At 40.6% G+C, this 20,934-nt stretch overlaps 1 protein-coding gene across 2 annotated transcripts in view; it reads right to left on the bottom strand.

Moving 5' to 3' along the window:
- The window catches only part of LOC121853212 (retinol dehydrogenase 12-like), a 111,932-nt gene that overhangs the window by 24,983 nt on the left and 66,015 nt on the right, over positions 1–20,934 (bottom strand). For both annotated transcript variants that reach the window (XR_006086276.1, XM_042347204.1), the window contains exon 4: positions 12,837–12,995. Coding sequence is in view for 1 of the 2 variants with exons in the window: in XM_042347204.1 (XP_042203138.1) it covers positions 12,837–12,995 (159 nt within the window). In the remaining variant the exon portion in view is untranslated. The remainder of the gene's footprint in view (positions 1–12,836; positions 12,996–20,934) is intronic.

The following is a 20,934-nucleotide window of genomic DNA, read 5'->3' as shown; positions in this document are numbered from 1 at the left end:
GCTCCTGGTTGGATAGTTTGAGTACCTTTGTAATGTCCCCTTTGTTTAACCCTGACTTCCATTTATACACCTCTATCATGTCGCCCCTCACTCTACGTCTCTCGAGGGAGTGCAAATTAAGATGCTTTAACCTGTCTCTATACTCAAGGTTCCTAATGCCCGGGATTAGTCTTGTCATTCTCCTCTGAATTCTTTCCAAGGATTCTATATCCATTCTGTAATACGGTGACCAGAACTGAACTGCGTAATCCAGGTGAGGTCTCACAAGCGCTTGATATAATTTTAAGATGACCTCACTAGTCTTGTAACTAACACTCCTTTGAATGAACCCAAGTACTTTATTAGCCTTGTTACGAGCAAAAACACATTGTTTACTTGGCTTAAGATTCCTACTTATCATTACTTCTAAATCTCTCTCGCAGTCGGATTAGACAATGGCATCGTTGTTCATCTGGTAACTGGTTTCCCTGTTTACATCTCCTATACTGAGTACTTTACATTTGTCCACATTGAATTTCATCTGCCATTTTTCCGACCAATCGAAAAATTTGTTTAGATCTTCCTGTAGTTTTGCAGAGTCCTCGTCAGATTTAATTACACGTCCTATTTTAGTGTCATCAGCAAATTTACTTAATAATAATAATAATAATAATAATAATAATAATTAAAGGTTTATTGAAAGAGCTTGGCAGCCAGAAGGCTGAAAATATACAGTTACATATTTGGGGAATGGGTTACGAATTACAAATCATATACAAGTAACATAAGTGTTACAAATAAGATATATAATAACTAGATGGGGAAAAGCTCAAACTACAGTGCATTTCAACATAGTGACAGTGCAAGAAGTAGTATTTGCTGGGAGTGAATAAACTGGTTTATTACAAGTTATGTTGTTGTCTATGCCGATATCTATGTCGATTATGTATATAATAAATAACAATGGTCCAAGTACTGAGCCTTGGGGAACTCCACTAGTGACGTTGATCCAATGCGATTTAGTGACGTTTATGCTCACTCGCTGTTTCCTGTCCCGTAACCACGCCCAAATCCATTTGAGGATATTACCTTTGATGCCATGCGCTTCTACCTTTCTAATTAGTCTTTCGTGGGGGACTCTGTCGAAGGCTTTGCTAAAGTCGAGATATACCACATCATAATTGTGCCCCTCGTCCACAGATTCGAAAACTGACGAAAAGAATGTTAATAGATTAGTTAGAACATGAACGCCCGCTTGTGAAGCCATGTTGGGAATGATTGATCAACTTGTGCTTCTCCAGGTGGTTTCGAATAGAGTTTGAAATAATTGATTCTAGTAATTTGCCTACTATTGATGTTAAACTGATTGGGCGGTACTTAGAGGATAGAGATCTATCCCCCTTCTTGAAAATTGGTATTACATTCGCTATCCTCCAGGATTCTGGTACTACACCTGTTTTTAAGGACATGTTAAACAACTTTGCTAAGGGCATACTCAGCTCTTCCTTACATTCCTTTAATACTCTGGCAAATATCTCATCGGGACCAGGTGACTTATTAGGCTTTAGTTTGTCTATTTGCTTACTAACATCGTTACTAGTCACTACTATCTCGCTTAATTTGTTTTCTTCACTATCTCTGAATAGAGTCGGTGCCTCGGGTATCATGTTTAAATTTTCGGTGGTGAAAACTGTCGAAAAATATTTATTCAAATTATTGCTCATTTCTCTGTCTTTATCAGTGAGCTCGCCGGTATCTGACCGTATTGGTCCAATCTTTTCTCGTGTTTTAGTTTGATACATTTGGTAGAATCCTTTGGGGTTTGTCTTCCCCTCCCTTGCTATCCTTACCTCAATATTCCTCTTGGCTTTCCTTATCTCGGTTTTAACCCTACTCGCCAATATCTTATAATAATCCTGGAGGTAAATTTCGCCACGCTTTATCCTTCGACCTATAGCCTTCCTTTGGCCAATGATGTTCTTTAAATAATTATTTATCGTTTTAGTCATTGTTGTCTGATCTGAGTTTTTTGTATGGTATGCTCTGTCTTTGTGCATTAAGTAACTCATTATTTAAATTGTCATGGAACTCGGCAATCTCAGATCTTGTTATCAGGCCAGAGTCATCTGTCAGGTTCACGGCCAAGCGCGACACCCCCTCTCTCAGCTACCTCTTTAAACTGTCAAAGTTTGCCCTTCTGAAATCTGGTACTCTAGTGGAATTTTCCTTACGTCTGCCCTGAAAATCTAACTGGAATCTAATTTCTTTGTGATTGCTGTTTGCAAGTTCGTTCCCTACCTCGACATTGCTAATGAGGTTTTCTCTGTTCAACAGAACTAAATCGAGTATATTATTACCCAGGGTGGGTTCGTTTATATGTTGACTTAGGAAACAGTCCTGGATCGTCTCGAGAAAATCCTCTGATTCTGAGTTACCCGTAAGGTCAGTCCAATCTATTTGGCCAAGGTTAAAGTCGCCTACTATACAGACTTTGTTGTGTATGGAAGCCCTGCGCATTTCATCCCAGATAAGTCGCTCATTGACTCTATCAAGATTGGGAGGTCTATATATTACTCCTGTGATTAATTTTTCCCTACCGTCGCTTAATTCTATCCAAATTGTTTCTGTATTCCGCTTAGTTTTTATTTCCTTATTTATTTCACACTTCAGATTATCCCTAATATAGATCGCTACTCCGCCTCCTTTCCTGGTCTGCCTATCGGTATGGAACAATTTGTAACCCGCAATTTGGTATTCGACCGGCAACTCACGTGAGTCTAGGTTGATCCATGTTTCAGTGAATGCTATTATATCGATTTTGTCGGTACATACCAAGGCCCTAATATCATCCATTTTGTTTCTCATACTTCTACTGTTCGCGTAGTAGACATTTAAGTTAGTCGTGTTCTGAGTCCTCCCTTTACCGCGTTTAGTTTTAAACTCCCTGTTTAATTTAGTTTTGTCATCATTCCTAACACTATTTCCCTGTAATCTTTTACTTTGTTTACCCGCTCCCACTGCAGTTTCCCCCACCCCCGTGCCCATATGTTCCCCTAGCAGTTTAAAGACTTCGATATCCTTTGAACTGCCCCCTCTAGAGACCCAGCCAGGGTTGCCACCCCATCCCGAGACAGGTGCACCCCATCCCTAGCATAAAGGTCCCTTCTGCCGTAGAAGTTGTCCCAGTTGTCAATGAATGGGACTGATATTGACTTGCAATATCTGTCAAGACGGTCGTTGACACCAACCGCCCTTGACAACCATTCACTGCCATCTCTCCTTCTAGGCAGGACACCGCATATGATGGATCCCTCCCTTAGACCTAATACGATCTATAGCTGCCTTGAACTTATCAAGAAGCTCCTCGCTCCTACACCGACCAATATCATTCCCTCCTGCACTGAGGCAGATAATGGGTTTGTTCCCATTACCAGACAAGATATTGTCCATCCTGTCAATTATATCCCCCACCCCAGCTCCTGCCAAACACACCCTCATCCTATTTTTGTTTTTACCACAAAAGGCCCTGTCCAAGTACCTTACCTGTGAGTCACCAACAATTAAAGTTTTTATACCTTCCTTGTCAGCCTGTCCCTGACTGTACTAACGTCCAATTCGTCTATCAAGGGACTGAACGAGTTGGTACACTTAGCTGTTGTTGTCGTTGTTGTCGTATCCTTGGTGTTTTTCTTCACCACCAGCTTGGTCTTCTCTCACCTCACAACCTTCCACTCGCTTGAGTTTTCGTCAGACACTGGCTTTCCCTGTCCCGCCTCCCTTTTTATCCTCACCAGCTCTTCCTTTAATTTCAGGTTCTCCAACGTGGCCCTCTCAATTTCTTCCTTGGCCCTCACCAATTCTTCCATGGACCACTCCAGTTTGGTCAACAAACTCGCACACCCCAGACCACACATAGCACTGGCCATATCTGATAATTATCCCTCGGGAGCTAACCCTGCCGTGACCTTACCCCTAGTGAGGTCAGAACACATTCTTTAGAATGTATAAAAATACAAATTTGAAAATAAAATAATACAAAAATAAAGATAATAATAATAAAAACACTGCAATAATAATAATACAGAACCATAAATAAAAAAATGAAATAAGATCAAAAGTGAGAAATAATATATGTATGTTGTATTATCAATAGTAAGAGAAACAATTGAGACCCTGCAATTGTGTCTAAATGAGACAGAAAGTCAGGTCAGCAACCTGGGACTTGGTCACAATTTTCGTGATGTCATATGGCAACAGGGTCTACCATTAGACAACAAATTATGCTTCCAAAATCTTCCCAGGAGGTAGTACCTCCCTATTTGGTAGCTGCCTACCTGCACTACCTAGATATTGTTATACATGATTTTTTTTTTGTTCCTGAAGTTTTTCTTCTAAGTACACATGGATATATACCGAAGTGAGATGTTTTATGTTGAGTGATACTCATTTTATCATCCAAGATGATGTACAGTTTTTTTTTATCTATAATCATTACTGAGTTATTGATAATTGCCGTTATATGGCAACACTCCTGTTAGCTGAAGTGAACATTAGTTCTGCAAATGAATCGTTCACAGTCCAGGACGTGAGTCAGCAGTTTCGTGAAAAATAACCCACCAACAACCAACGCCCCAGCACCCCCCTTAGTGATACACTTGAGTCCTTGAGTCCACTGGGAGGGAGCAGCTTCGACAGTTTGCTGTACTCAGAATTTTCGTGGACATTGACCCAGTCACCGGGACCTTCGTATCAGCTGTGTCTCCTGCGAGTGACACACACAAGTCTACGGGAATTAACATTCAAGCAATTCCAGGAAGGTATCTTCGTGTCAAGCCTACAAAGAATAGGTATTTCATACACATACAGTAGATTTATTCCCACATTGATATATTCTACAGCATACCATCACACGGTAACCGTCGTGGTAGGTTCTTTTTATTTTATAAGTGTCTTACTTATTTTATATATATACTGAAGTAATATATTCCCAGTATTTTCAAACCTTAGGCGTAATGAGGATTTTTTTCCCAGGAAGGATGTTCAAACCACAAATAAGTCAGGTTAATAATGTTATAAATGTTAATGTCATAGGCACATCTTTTTAAACTGCAAATGCATCAGTTCTACAATGATATTATCGCAGACTGTAAATTTTCAGCCATACTGTGGTAGTAGGGTGTGTCATAGGAGGGAAGATCAGCTAAAACTAATGGCCCATCACTTTTTTGGTAGATTTTAGTGTATATAAACAGAAAATAATTTCAGTTTCAATATTTTGCAACCTTTTGCTAGGTAAATTTTAGCGTGAAATTTATCGAAAATCTAACGTACAGCTGCATTAGTGCATTACAATTAAATAGTGAACATTGCTTTCTGACTTCATTCTTTAACAACCCAACTAACAATATTTTTCTGTTTTGCATTCGATGCATTTATAAGTTGATAATATTTGCGATGGCTTGTGTCAAGACGAGGAACCAAAAATCCAGCCATCTCTTGTAGTCACTATCCTGTCTGGGAGAGCTCCTGAAGTCGGAGTTGCCTACATTGGAGATGCTTGAGATACGGTGTTTTAATCAGGCAAATCAGTGAAAAAGAACCAAAGAACTTACACACAAACAAAGACATTGCCAGTGATATGACCAAAGCTGTCTTGGCACAGTACACCTGGCTAACGCCAGTTCAAGCCTCCAGTCATAACAAGTCAGAAGAAGATTAGTGAGAGACTGCCAGCCAGTTGGGGAAAAGGCAAGAGATATATCTTTCTGGGAGAGGAAAACTTGCAGTTATGACAGCTTAAGGCAACTGACCAGTTATTTGACATAATTACTTGCAAGTGCCCAATTGTTCTCTGTCCTGAGTTTGATGCGATCGCGGATCAAACTGAAAAGGCCCACATCTCCTGTATTTGCAAGCGTGAACTGGAAGATTCCTGTGATCGAACTGGCATTTGTCAAAGCACAGAGAGAGAAGACTGGTGGTATAGGGGCTCTCTCATGATTTCTAGCCAAGATATTCCGGAGTCCAAGAGACAGGAGGCTGCCACAGAGAGACAGAAGAGGAGAAGAGTTGCCGAGGAAAAGAGACTTGAGAAGGCCCAGGGTGAGGTAAAAAATGCCGATGATTGGAGTCAAGCTGATTCAGAGTTTAATGACTTCCCCATGGCTGATCCGAGTGCTGACCAGGAGAATGGTGACTTTGTCCCTAACCCAGAAAATAATGATCCCAAAACTTCCAGGCATAAGATTCGAAATAGGAAAGATATCCCAAGCATAGCTCTGGCCAGCATGCGACACCACACTGGTCTCAGAGAAACTGCAGAGATAGCAACAGCTGCCTGGATTGACGGTGGTTTGATAACACCTAATGATGTTCACCTGGTGATAGATCATAACAAAGTAAGGAGAGCTCAGGAGAAACTTGTCAGTAACCTAGAAGAGGAGTTTGATAAGGGGATAAGAGAAAATGGAATCAATTGTTTGTTCTTTGATGAGAGAAGGGCTGACACTAAAGTGTTCATGAAAGTTGGAGATTCTGACAAGTTGTTCCCTGCCATGGTGAAGGAGGAACACTACTCCTGCTGCAGTGAACCAAGAGGGAAGTATTTGTGGCATTTCACTCCAGAGAAAGATGACATCAGGAAACCAGCTGAGACAGTGGCAGATAACATTGTGAACTGGCTCAGAGAGAGGAACGTAGACCAGACCCTGCAGGCCATTGGAGGGGACAGCACCAACACGAACACAGGGTGGCAAGGGGGGGTCATACAGTGGATAGAGCGGAAGATTGGGAGGAAGCTGGTCTGGATTGTTTGTGACCTCCACACCAACGAGTTTACCACTCAGACATCTGATCCAGGAGCTGGATGGCAAGACTCTTTCAAACAACAGATGGTCTGGTCCTCTTGGCAAGATGCTGGACTCTGCCACTGAGTTAGAAATAAATCCGAGCTTTGAAAAAATCACAGCTTGCCTCCACTCATGAGCCGGTAATATTACCGTCATTGACTAATTCCGACACCGACTCCAGTACTTATGGTTACATGATTTGCAAGTGCCATCAAACTGGGCCATGCCTGGATAGACTTGCTTACCCGCAGATAGGTCCAGTCTCACATTCTAGGTGGCTCACAACGGCTCTTAGGTTCTGCAGAATTTGGGTCGCTCATCATAAACTGAAAGGGAACCAGCTTCACAACCTGAGACTTATTGTCCAATTCATCGTGAGTGTCTACTTGCCAACTTGGTTCAACACCAAGGTCAAGTCATCGTTCTCCGAAGGTCCGAGGCATGTTCTCTTCCAGCTTGAGCTCCTGAGGAGTCAGCCAAGGAAGGTTGTTCAGATTGTGGAGCAGACTGTGAGGAGATCTTCCTGGTATGCTCATCCCGAGGCAGTTCTGCAGACAATGCTCTGCAGTAAGGATGAGGAGGAGAGAGGAGTGGCAGTCAAAAAGATCTTGGATATGAGACTTATGAGAGGATCTTGGCATGACGAATCAGTTGGTGATTATTCCTTCAGGGTCAGGAAAACTCCTGAAGTCAATCTAGGTGCCAAGACCCTCACTGATCTCATAGATCTGGATAACATCCAGGTTGGCAGTGAGCCCCCTCTTACCTGCAGCCTCACCAATGTTCAAGTCAGAGCTTTCCTGGACAACCCCATGCATGTCCCTGCCTGGCCCTCGCACACCCAGAGTATAGAGCGCTGTGTACAGCAAGTGAGCGAGGCCAGCAGTCACGTGTACAGCCAGGAGAGGAGGGAAGGCTACATCCGAGCTCAGGTGGTCAGCAGGGAGGTGATGAGTAGAAACTGAAGCAAGAAAGACATGTTCTATGGTAAAAAGCAACGGTCGTAGTAGGCAAAACCGGTTTTTATTTGATGATTTTGTTTTCTAAAAGAATATTAAATTTAATAAATGTGTCAAGATCATTCGCTTCACTATTCTGGATCATTTTCATCCTAATAAATTAACCTGATACATTTACTTTACTTTAAATAAGCTATTTAGTGGTGTTGGTAAAAGGGTGGGAATACTGAATTTTCATAAGATTTCAAGTTAAAATTTACCTAGCAAAAAATGAAAACTTTTCAAATCTGAAGATATCACATGATTCTGCACATAGAACTACATCATTAATACCATGGGCCGATTTTTCAAACTCAAAAAAAAAAATTCGCCTCCGTATGACACACCCTACTGTGGTAGAACCCTTCTCCAGTTTGTACCATTGCTCTCCACAAAGGTGTATGTTTTGTCGAAGTGTGTCCCAAGCACCACACACTCATTCATCCAGCATGATTAAAGTTGCAAAAGTTGTAAATTGCTAAGAAGGAGCGTTCTTAAACACGAAATAGGCGAAATATATTTTTGCCATTTTATTTTGGTAGTGATTTTTATTGTTTTGTGAATCTAAAGCTATTTCGATGTAGGACCCTTCGCAAATCAGTACCATTGCTCTCCGCAAAGGTGAATGTTTCACAGAAGAGTCCCAAGCACCACACACACACTCATTCATCCAGCGTGATTATTTAAAGCAGCAAAAGTTGTACATTGCTAAGAAGGTGCATTCTTAAACACGAAATAGGCAAGATTTGTTTTTGCCATGTTATTACGGGATTTGCTATACCCAAGTTAACGATTTGAACTATTGTGTTGATATTGGCAGTAATATTTTTGTTTTGTGATTATAAGTCAGAATCTTCCAAGTTTGCCATTGTGCATAATATACTCTCCCATAAGGCATTTCAGACTAGGGCTTGAGCAGCTGTTCAACCGCAGGTGTCAGCTTCCCCAGTTTAGTGTTTACACACATATGTATGTAACTTGGTTAGGTATATGTATAGGGTTTTCTGTGAGATTAGTTTAATCCTCGTGGAGTTCAGAAAGTGTGACCGAGCGATGTATTAGCCCTTGTCTCAAATAAATGTGGGTTAATTACATTTGTCTTGTATAACTTCACCACCCACGGTAACTTTCCATGAGCAGTGAGCTGTCATGCTGTGATCATGTGGTCCATTCATTGAACACATGATCATTAACTTTCCACTGGAGGGCACGTTTCTAATTCTACCTTAGCCGGCTGTATGGGGCCGGCTATTTGCCCTCGATGATCACTCAGTCTTCACTCAACCCTCCCGAGAAACAGACATATTGATAGCCAAGCTTCACAGAGAAGCTTGCCGTCTGATTCTAACATCCATAGCTCAATTGATTAACTTAAGGTGATAATCCTTTTTGAAAGTGTACATACCTGTAGAAACCTTTTATAATAACTGCACAAAAGGAACCTATTGGATTTCGTTACTGAAGACCCACTAAACATTTATTTATATTTTAGTTCGTCTAGAATATAAGGTAACATGCTTCACAAGTGATTGTTACAAGTAGTGACAACCCAGGAAGGTTGTTACATATATGACAGCTTCACAAGTAGTTGTTATACAACGGTAACAGCCACCCAACAGATGCACAGTTGGTAATGGTAGAGATATTATGTTCTCCCCATTACTGTGTTATATACTGTTATACAAAGAAATGATTGTTACAGGGGATTGCCTGTGCCATCTATGTGGTCGTAGTAGCATTTTATCGAATCCAGCTAGGAAACACGAGGCTACATATATATACCTCACTCATAGGGAATCGAACATTGGACTTCTGCGTTACTTGTTATGTGGAAAGCCTAATTTCATAATGAAGAGGAGAACCAGGGAAAACACAAACATCTTGACTAAGTTGGATTTCTTAATTACTAACGTTTAGGAAATTATTTTTCCATCATCAGAGTCTGGAAAACAATTTAAAAAGTTTTCAAAATTACAGGTAATATACAATAAAAACAAAACATTATTCTAAAACTTACCTTCTGCAAAAGTTTTAAAAGACCATTAAAATTTAAAACCAATAAAAATGAGGGGAAACTAAAACATACAGGATGTATTACCTTAATTGAGTCGAGCCTTAGTGAGAAAAACACAACATTCACCAGAAGCCATATCACAAATGGATGGCTTTACTTTGTAGTGATACAAGGCGTCCATTATGAGGAAGTCCATCTCACAGTTGCTCCTACCAAGAACTGAGAAATCAGACTACGAAAATGGGTGGTCATGTTGGTGGGCGTGGTTACGGATAGATGAATGTGGTGGTTGTATGATTAACTGGCCTGTTCGGACGGAACGGCCCAAGTGCTCCTGGATGAGAGTTATCAGTACCTATTTGTTTTACCTACATATGCTGCCCTACAGCTAGCACACGAAAGTTGACAAACAACTGAGGATTGAAAGTGTGTGGGTATGGTGTCTTTAGTTTTAAGAACTTTTTAATTGAACTTTGGGCTTTGAAGACTAGTTTAAGAGAAATTTGTGGATATAATTAATTGATAAACTTCTTTAGTTTGTTTCTAAGGGTTATACTGAGTGGACCCGTGTACGGGATGGTGAAATAGAATATTTAGGAACGGTGTGGATTTGAGGCTTCGTGGGACCCAAAATCCTATTAAGAGTTTTGCCTTTATGAGTATCTGTAAATCTCTTAGGAAAACCATTGTTAAAGCGTAGTTCCTTTATACATTTCAGTTCATTGTCTAGGTGTAAATATCTTTAAAATATAACAGGCTCTGTCGGTAAGAGTACACACTAGATTTCGTTTGTAATTAGGAGGAATTAATTATGAAAATTTGGTGCTCACATCTGTGAATGTTGGTTTTCTGTATAAGGCTGTCTCGAAACTATTATCAAGACGGTGCATATTAATATCAAGAAATGGTAGAATATTGTCTTTTTCGAATTCACAAGTAAATTTGATGTTGCTATGCTTCGAATTTAGATAATTAGGAACATAGGGACGTGATCAAGTGATCTGAAAATTAAAAATGTGTCATCAACATATCGTCGATTTGGTGACAGAGGAAAGCGTTGGCTAACGTGGGACCTAAGGGTGAACCCATAGCAACACCATCGCATTGTTTATAAGCTTTGTTATTAAATAAAAACAAACAATCATTTACAGCCAGTTCAAAAAATTCTTTAAATTGTGGTCCACTGCATCCGTCAATTATATCTGTATTTGAGAACAATTCATCTGTAAATATGTCAATAGTTTCTTCAAGAGGATTGTTAGTAAATAGCGAGTGTATATCAAAGCTACCTATAACACAGTTGTTGAACGAGATGCTGGTTAGAAATATGGACAGATTATAGTTGAAGGTGCCGAGGACATACAATATAGGGCATAAGGGACACGCATCCTTGTGTATCTTTGGTAGTCAGTACAGGACACCTGGTTTAAAACCGCTAACAAAGAGCTTTATAAAGGAGGAGTCATTAATGACATCCTTGTTTTTAAGTTTACGAAGAAATCTGTTTATATACTGTAGTCCTCAAACTTGAAATTGCAATTGAAATTTAAATACTTTATTGACGATAAAACTATTACATCAAAAGGACAGGTTATTATACTACTCCCACCCTCACTTTTGCCGTCCCCTTCTGGGGCTTACAAAAAGTTATAAATATTAATACAATAATTATTTTTACATCAATGAAAAAGTTCATTTTGACATGAACACTGTACTAAACTAATATAACTGATAATGTAATCCTACACAAAGTTAAATGTCATATTGTTGGAGCAAAATTTTTATACATTTCGAGAATAATTTTAATCTTTCCATTAACTTATTAATCATCCAGCAAACTTGTTTCTTTAAAGTAGTGATCTCACTGTTCCTGTATGGTTGGATTTTTTTCACATCCTAATACATAATGTTGTAGTGTATGGGGGTCCCTAAGATGACACAGTTGAAAAGGTTGACCCGCCCCTCCACTTATCTGCCAGTAATATTTGTATCCCAATTTTAGTCTCATCTCAAACTTGAGAACTACCTTAACTAAGTCGTCTAGAATGGAGGTAAATTTAGTGCGGTCGTTAAGTATATTCAACATTTTCTGAATGCAGGATGTTTTATTAAGTACAACAACCCCATTATCCTTGCCTGGTTTAGTGGTGATAATATTGTCGTTGGATGCTAAATTTTTAAATACGAGAAATTCTTTCTTAGAAAGAACTTGTTTGGTGCTGAAAGAGTTGTATGAATAATAGGATCAAAACACTAAGTGGCGGAGAGAGTTATTGAAATAATGCAAACCCTTTGATACTGGATCATATAAACTGAGAGGAGACAATTTCTTACAAAGTGTCTCAAAACCAAGAACATGGTTAAAAAGTCTAATTTGCAGAGATTAAAAGCAAATTTCAGACCTTTAAATAAAGCAAATTGTTCTACTAGGGAGAGAGACAGATCTGAGTAATTGAAAAATCACCGTATTGGGGGATAGATTACCGTCGTGAACATAACCTATTTTTCTAAATTTGTGGTACTGGACGAATTCAGTTCTAGATATCAGTTTGGAATTACAGTATTTACTAAATTCAATAAATTATACTTTAATTCTCGTAATACTATATCGAGCTTGTCACGGGTAAGATTAACTTTATATAAAATATTTGCTAAGAAAACAGGCGAATGATTTACAATGAACTGAAGGCTGACAGATATATGGAAACTAATTAGTGAGATGAAACTCCTTCAGTCAAGTGAGGTAAGCGTTCAATAAAAAAGAGTGTGAAACAAAAAGATTTGTTTAGAGAATGAACAGAAAACTGCATGACAAGATGGAATGTATACGGGATGATCAAGTCACTCGGAAAGGAACTGTTAGCAACACCTTTTACAAAGAAGATCAAATGGACAGTCTTTAAAAAATGTATTTCTAAAATAAATTTCCACCAGAGAAAATTTCAAATCAAAAGTCTCTAAGCATAATAAATAAAATAGGTAGTTCATAATTCATACTTGCATGTGCCAAAGAAGAGATGTTGATGATGCGTGCAGGTTCAGAATGTGTGAGCAAGGGCAGCAGGAGGCAAGTCAGCAGAAAATGGCCAAAGTGATTGGTGCCCATCTGCATATCAAACCCATCTTCAGTTTTCATTTGTGGACACATCATAACGCCTGAAAATAAATACATTAAGATTAAAGATGACTGAAGAAGATTTAAACTATAGGTATACGATCTGTACCTCACGTGGATATTGACCGGCTGCAAATATGGTTGATGTGTATGAGACGAGACAATTATTTTACATCCATAATTTGGAGGGGATTCGGAAATCTAATTCTTGAACAATAACAGTTTGAAGTTCCAGCTAACTCATGTTTGTAAAAAAAAATCATCTCCTTGACACCAATGTGCAATCGAGGTAACACTTCCTATGAACCAATACGTAAAGACCTCACTTTTCTCCAGTAATTTGGGTGTATTCTGGCTCTATACAAAATGATAGCAAACATCACAGCAACATGTGACCATACTATCACAAATACTACCCCTGGGGCATCAACAGCATGTCTAAGACTGGGGCACCTACAATAGGTACTACCACTGGGGCATCAACAACAGGCACTCCCACTGGGTCATCAACAACAGGTACTACCACTGGGGCATCAACAGCGGGAACTACCCCTGGGGCATCAACAACAGGTACTGGCCACTGGAGCATCAACAACAGGTACTATCACCGGGGCATCAACAACAGGTACTATAACCAGGGCATCAACAACAGGTACTGGCCACTGGGGCACCAACAACAGGTACTATCACCGGGGCATCAACAACAGGTACTACCCCTGGGGCATCAACAACAGGTACTGGCCACTGGGGCACCAACAACAGGTACTATAACCAGGGCATCAACAACAGGTACTACCCCTGGGGCATCAACAGCAGGTACTAACCCTGGGGCATCAACAACAGGTACTACCACTGGGGCACCAATTACAGGCACTGCCACTGAGGCATCACCAACAGGTACTACCCCTGGGGCATCAACAACAGGTACTAGCACTGGGGCACCAACAAAATATACTCAACAAATGGTACTACCCCTGGGGCATCAATAACAGGTACTACCCCTGGGGCATCAACAACAGGTACTACCACTGGGGCATCAATTACAGGCACTACCACTGAGGCATCAACAAGATATACTCCAACTAGGACATCAGCAACAGGTACTACCACTGGGGCATCACCAACAGGTACTACCCCCGGGGCATCAACAACAGACACTAGCATCGTGTCATCAACAACAGGTATTAGCACTGGGGGCATCAAATAATGGTACTAACACTGGGGCATCATCTACAGGCACTTCCAATGAGGCATCAGCAACAGGTAGTACAGTTCCGGATGAAAGTTCTCGTTAGAGTCAAGGTGGAGGGTGCCAAGTCGGCCGCCCTTACTGGACGACGGGTCCGCTGTCCAGCCATTGCCCCCCACCCCCCTCCTCCCTCCCTCCCTCCCTACACACACACATACACACACACCCTCGCAGTTCAGCAATCGAGCTCTGATACTTCCATTTCTGAATTAGGATTAGGGAAGGATGTCATTGTTTTGTCAATAAATTTACGAAACAATTTACTCAATCAAGTTTTACATTATTTGACATAATAGATTACAATACATAATTTCTAGATAATTATGACATAGTGCAGAGTGTGTTTTGGAGACTGGGGTTTGCAACGATACCGGAATCCCCAAGCTGTATTGTCCCTCAGAATGGTAGCCAGAAAACTAAGCATGAATGTGAGGAATAATGTAGTTCATAAGATAATGCTTTATCACCCTCCGTGATAATGGCCTTATCATAGGGTCTACAGAATGTAACCTTGGCTTGATCCCTACAGTGGATGACATGATGGGAGTATGACTGGCTAATGAGCGACACAATTAATATAAAAGTGTGTCACAGCAAGAAGAAGGTCACAACACCGATTGATTAGCGTTTGATGGAAAAATAAGGTTAATATCGGTATGATACCGGTAAGTGATGTAGCCAAGCCTAGTTTTATTTTCTCAGGAACGGTGTTTGCTTTTTGCTTCCTGGTGTCGACATGATGGAAGTAGCCTTTCGTGGATGTATTCAAGTCCAGAATGGTGCCTCTGTTCTTGTATTCGATTTTTTTTTTTACGGGGATTAGCCCACCCGGGCACAGGTCACTGACTGTAATAGCCCCTGTCTCATCAACAGAAAGATTATATAAATGGGTTAATTACATTTGAATTATATACCATATTACCCCCTGTAACTTTCCACTGGCTATGAGTTGTCATGTTCACATCACGTGATTGGTAGCTTCCTTGAGGTGCGGCCAGTAAATGCTTGGATCAGCATACAGATTACAGATTGCTCACGAGGAGGCTAGTTTATTGGGCACCCCTTACATTCTCTGCAAGGTGAAGCGCAGAAGCGTTTACAGTGCCCAACTGGGATGCAAGCGGAGTTCATGCTTGCCTTTATGACTCATGCATTAAGGGCGTAAAAGCCTGAAGGGTCATGGGCTTTGTCAGCAAGTTACATAAAGTGACAGAATGATGAGTGTGTGGGGGGGGGGGGGAATTCCCGGTACAATTTATCTGTTTATGGCAAAGTGTGGCAGGTCCCTAATAATGTCAAGTGCCAGGCCTGTCACTAGGAGGAGGGATATCTGGTCAGGGAGGAAAGAGGTGTTGGTAACGGCTGGGGACCTGTAGGAGGAGGTCATAGGGCAAATGAGGATGTGGTGAAAGAGGGTGTGAGAGTCGGTTGACCACAAAGTTTACAAACAGTGCGGCCAGGCTCAGGGATGCCAATGTACTAGGCGTGGCGAAGTACAGTGGGAGTGATGGAGGTGATATGGTGTGGTGGGGCAGGTACAGTAGGAGTGGAGGGGGGCACATAGGCATTGACAACATTGAGGGACACACCTATTAGTGTAATTGTGATGGCGTGTGCGTCGACATGCCGGTGGGGTACAGGTAGCCGGGGGTGGTTTCCTCAGGTCCAGATAGCCCTGGTGGAGACAGCACAGACACAGGAGTGGGCGCGGCTTGCGGTGGGTGGAGGACAGGTTGAGGCACCAAGTGTCGTGAAGATGGGGCAGGACTTCGCTCGGGGGCAGCAGGACACACCAGGGCAGGCCCGGTAGGCAATACGCCAGTAGTGAAGGCCGCCGGCGGTGGAGTAGGCCGTGAGCAGGGGGGGCTCACAGGGGGACTACCAGCTTGTGTCAAACCAGAAGAGAGGAGTGACTGGGTGGCAACAGATGGCAAGAGTAGGTGGGAGATGGTGGTACAGAGTGTAGCGAAGAGTTTTTCAATACGGTTGATAAATTTTTGGAAGAGGGACACTAGCGTAGCTAGGGGGGGGGCGGTCCGCCCCGGGCGGCACTTTTGGGGAGCGGCACTTTTGGGTCTGCTCATCACCCATATCTGCAGCTACTGGAGACGTTAATCCATCCCTTTGTATCGGCGGCAAGTTAATCCTTGTCGTGTCTGACCTAACACCTGACCCACATCATCACGGCCACGTCATGAGCTACACCCTTGCTATGAGGCCCCCCGCCACACACACAACCTGTAACCTGTTGAGGATTAAGGAAACAACTTCAAACAAGTACGCCAGTGAGCTCATGTGGTGTGGGTCAGGTGTTAGGTCAGACACGACGAGGATTAACTTGCCGCCGATACAAAGGGAAGGATTAACGTCTCCAGTAGCTGCAAAACCATGCAGTGATCTGGGGATAGTCATGGAGCGTCAGCGTCGACCCAAAAAGAAGAAACAAATGTTTGGTGAAGGATCACGAGATGCTGAATTGCCATACGACATTGATTTGAGGAGAGAAATGTTTTCTTCGCTGGACAGAGTGATCCAAGAAATAACTTTGAGATTTCAACAGCTTCATGAACTTGCTGAGAAATATGCCTTCCTTACCCCATTGAATCTTTTGGATGATAAATATGAGTGTCAAATAGATCACGATCACGACGACATTGATAAAGAGGAGTTCCTCGTTGAGAGAAAAAGACTTCAGCATTTTGTTGCTGTTGTTGCTATAACTATTAAAGACAGAATACAGACGTGGAAAGAAGGCCCCCTTGAACTTTTGCAGTTTATTCAAAAATATAACCTTGGGAACTCGGTTCCAACTATAGTAATAATGCTGAGGATTTTCCTCACAATTGCTGTTAGTGTTGCTGCCTGTGAGAGGAGTTTTTCGAAACTAAAACTGATCAAGAATTACTTAAGATCTACTTTGAGCACCTTGCGGTTGAGAAATCTTGCCATACTGTCTATAGAGCGACAATTGACAGATGAAATAGTTTTTGACAATGTCATTGAAGAATTTGCCAACAAAAAAACAAGAAAAGTTACTTTGTAGAAAGTTGTAGTTTTCATTTCAGAAATAAAGATGGTCCTAATTTTTTACACTTTTTTACTTTTTTCCCTATCCTATATGTCGTTTTTGCTTTTTGTTTAACTGTTACTTATAAAGTTTAAGTATGTTTGGTGTGTATTTAAAGCATACTATATTTGAGTATGTGAAAGTACAGTAATATTATAATGGTACACAAACTATTTAACATATATATATATATATATATATATATATATATATATATATATATATATATATATATATATATATATATATATATATATATATATATATATATATATATATATAAGAGTGAGTCACTGTGCAATATGTATTTTTTGTGGGGGCACGGGGGGGGTGTCAAACTCTAGGGCCGCCCCGGGCGGCACACACTCTAGCTACGCCACTGAAGAGGATAGGATCTGTGCCGCGTCACTGGCGGGGGCTGTGGGGGGCACCGTGGGAGCACAAGGCCTGGCAGCTTCAGAGTACAGACAGGGAGGAGGCCCAGTAGTAGTTGAGTTAGGAGACGGCCGGGACTGCTATGTTGTAGCCAGGAGAGGCCAGGCAGAGGCAGGTGTTGTTGAAGAAGGCGTTGCTGGAGACAGAGGGTACACAGAGGGGTGTGGCCCGGAAGACTGGAGGGGGGCGTTGTGGTAGACTTGGCCTTTGGGGAGGCTTTTCCCCTGGGAGAGACGGGCGATTGAGGCATTGCCGTGAGTCAGCATTGTGTCGGCCTCCACAGTTACAACATCTGGGATCAACTACATAGCCCACACCACCCCTATTATAGTGGTCTTTGATTTTCTGGGCACAGGCGGAGGAGGTATGGTTACGTGAACAGAAGCGACATCTGGGACGATTACATTGGCAGCAGGCAGTGAAGTTGTGACCCCAATGAGAACAGAAAACACAAAATGAAGGCTCAGGATGATAGGCTTCTGCATACAGTGGGGGTAAGAGTGGGTGGGCATCCACAGTGGTTGGACACTCCCTTCCCTTCCACTTGACAATGACAGCGGGTTGTGGAACTCTCCTTCAGTAATGGCGACGTATACTCAGTATACTAGAGTTAAAGTCACGCGCATCTTCGATGTCAGTATATAAGGGGAAACGTTTCACTAGAATGTGGCAACATTCATCAGCGTCTACTGGCGGGGGACCAGGACGACCCCGTCAAAGCCAACAGTACTAAGTGTTTCATAGACCTCAGGAGTCTCACACTTGATAAAGTTCCGGTTCTTACCTTGTCGGAATTGAATGCTGAAACCGTGCTGTCTGCAGTACTTCAACATCCATTTAAAGCGTTCCTCTACAGTTTTCAGAGAGTCCTTGGGGAAGTGCAGATTCAGCTTACTTGGCTGGTTGGCAGAGGGTAGGGTGATAGGGTTCGTGGCATTGGTGTTTCCACTTCGGTTAGTGTTTCCCATAGAAACATTACTGTCACTGTCATAATCACTGGGGTCTGACTCTTGAAGGGTGTTGGATTCAGTATGACCAGGCGAGTTGGTAATGGCATCCGTATCAGAGATGTCTGTGTCTGCGTCTATGAGAGAGCCTCTTCTGAGACGTTTATGTCGACCCCCCATGCTGGCAAAACTTGCCAGCTGAGGGGACCTTTGTGGGACGATCGGGAAGTCAAGAGCACACCAACATGGGCACGTCTGTTCCCTTATGTGGTCACGCCACGACTGTGGATCAGCATAGAGAAGCCGGCACCCTGGAGGCATTGCTACTTAACCCCTCACACAAGTAGGACGTGATTAACAGGTCTATTTACATATCCTCTGTCCTTATCTTAACACTCATAGCTATAGTGAAAGTTAAGGTTCATTTACACTCTGGAATTGTATCAATAGCATTTCCTAAATAAAAGGAGAAACAGACAATTGGGTTTCGCTACTAAAACCCAATATAATATAAATGTATCAGCCTAATTAACTTCTACATACTCTACAGTTAACCGGCTATTACATGACCCACTTCGGGGCCTGGGGGGCAAAATTTTAATAACAATAACAATAACAATAACAATAACAATAACAATAACAGTAACAGTAACAGTAACAGTAATAGTAATAGTAATAGTAATAGTAATAGTAATAGTAATAGTAATAGTAATAGTAATAATAATAATAATAATAATAATAATAATAATAATAATAATAATAATAATAATAATAATAATAATAATAATAATAATAATAATAATGATGATGATGATAATAATAATAATAATAATAATAATAATAATAATAATAATAATTCAAAGTAAATAAAGTGCATAATAAAAATACAAAAATTAAAAATAAAATAATTCCAAGTAAATACAATTTATAATAGAAATACAAATGATAAATGAAATAATAAATTAATAATGATAAAAATAATAATAAAGAACCATAATGAAAAAAAACAAGAGTGAGAAACGATATTATGTATGTTGTGTTGTCAAAGCAAGAGAAACAATTGAGACCCTGCAACTGTGTGTAAATGAGGCAGAAAGTCAGATGAGCAACCTGGGACCCGGTCATATTTTTTGTGATGCCATATAACAGCAGGGTCTACCATTAGACAACACATTATGCTTCCAAACCAATATCTTCCCAGGCGGTAGTACCACCCTGTTTGATAGCTGCCTACTACCTACTGGGCATCTATATATATATATATATATATATATATATATATATATATATATATATATATATATATATATATATATATATATATATATATATATATATATATATATATATATATATATATATATATATATGTATATATATATATATGTAACCGGTCGGAATTTACTGGACTTTAATTTCTCACTTGACTTGGGGTTTATTAAAGATTAATAGATGGTAATGGCAGTGGAAGCGCCCCTTTGAGAAAAATCCCGAACCAGCACAAGAACACTTAAATCTACTAAACAAAATGAATTGTCCGTGACCCGTGGAAGGATAGCGTCTGTGACTGGGATGAATGAGACACACTGTAAAATTTAGACACTTATATTCCCTCCAACACTACAAACACAATCAAATAATGGTACACCAATATGCGCACCTCTTAACTTGAACTTAAAACACTACTCTGGGGAATAAAAGTTATACATGATATAGAAATTATTAGAAACTCAGGCAACAATAAATTTGAAGTATTAAGAAATGTTGCTTGCACACATGAAACAGGCCTTAAGGGCTTTCAACAAAATAATATCCAGCACTGAGAAAATGGTATTCAAAAATAAGAAATTAATAACTCTACAATGAATAGGCCTTAAGGGCACTCAACAAAATTATATCACCCCAACAGATGCACACTTCCTAACCTAACTTAACCACTACTCTGGGGAACAAAGGTTATACCTGAGATCAGAATTATGAAGAAAAATTAGATGCATTAAAAGAATCAAATCACAGTATCACTCTGGTTCCACTTAATGACACAAACATTCAAAAAACAATACTATCAAAATTATTTAGGAAATATTAAACTACACACGTCAAGATAATATCAGTAACTGAGAAATGGTATTAACTACACCCAAATATATTCACTAATATTGATATGTAACTGGGTCCACTCATACTCGTGAACCATGCTCCACCCAACTCAACATACACCCGTAATAAGGGAGATAAAATGTTCCTCTAGGTATCTCCTAGAGTCTTAGACTCATGGTCTC

Source organism: Homarus americanus, unplaced genomic scaffold (genome assembly GCF_018991925.1).
Source record: "Homarus americanus isolate GMGI-L3 unplaced genomic scaffold, GMGI_Hamer_2.0 scaffold32871, whole genome shotgun sequence".
Classification (NCBI taxonomy): Eukaryota; Metazoa; Arthropoda; class Malacostraca; order Decapoda; family Nephropidae; genus Homarus; species Homarus americanus.
This window is presented reverse-complemented; position numbering and strand designations above follow the sequence as displayed.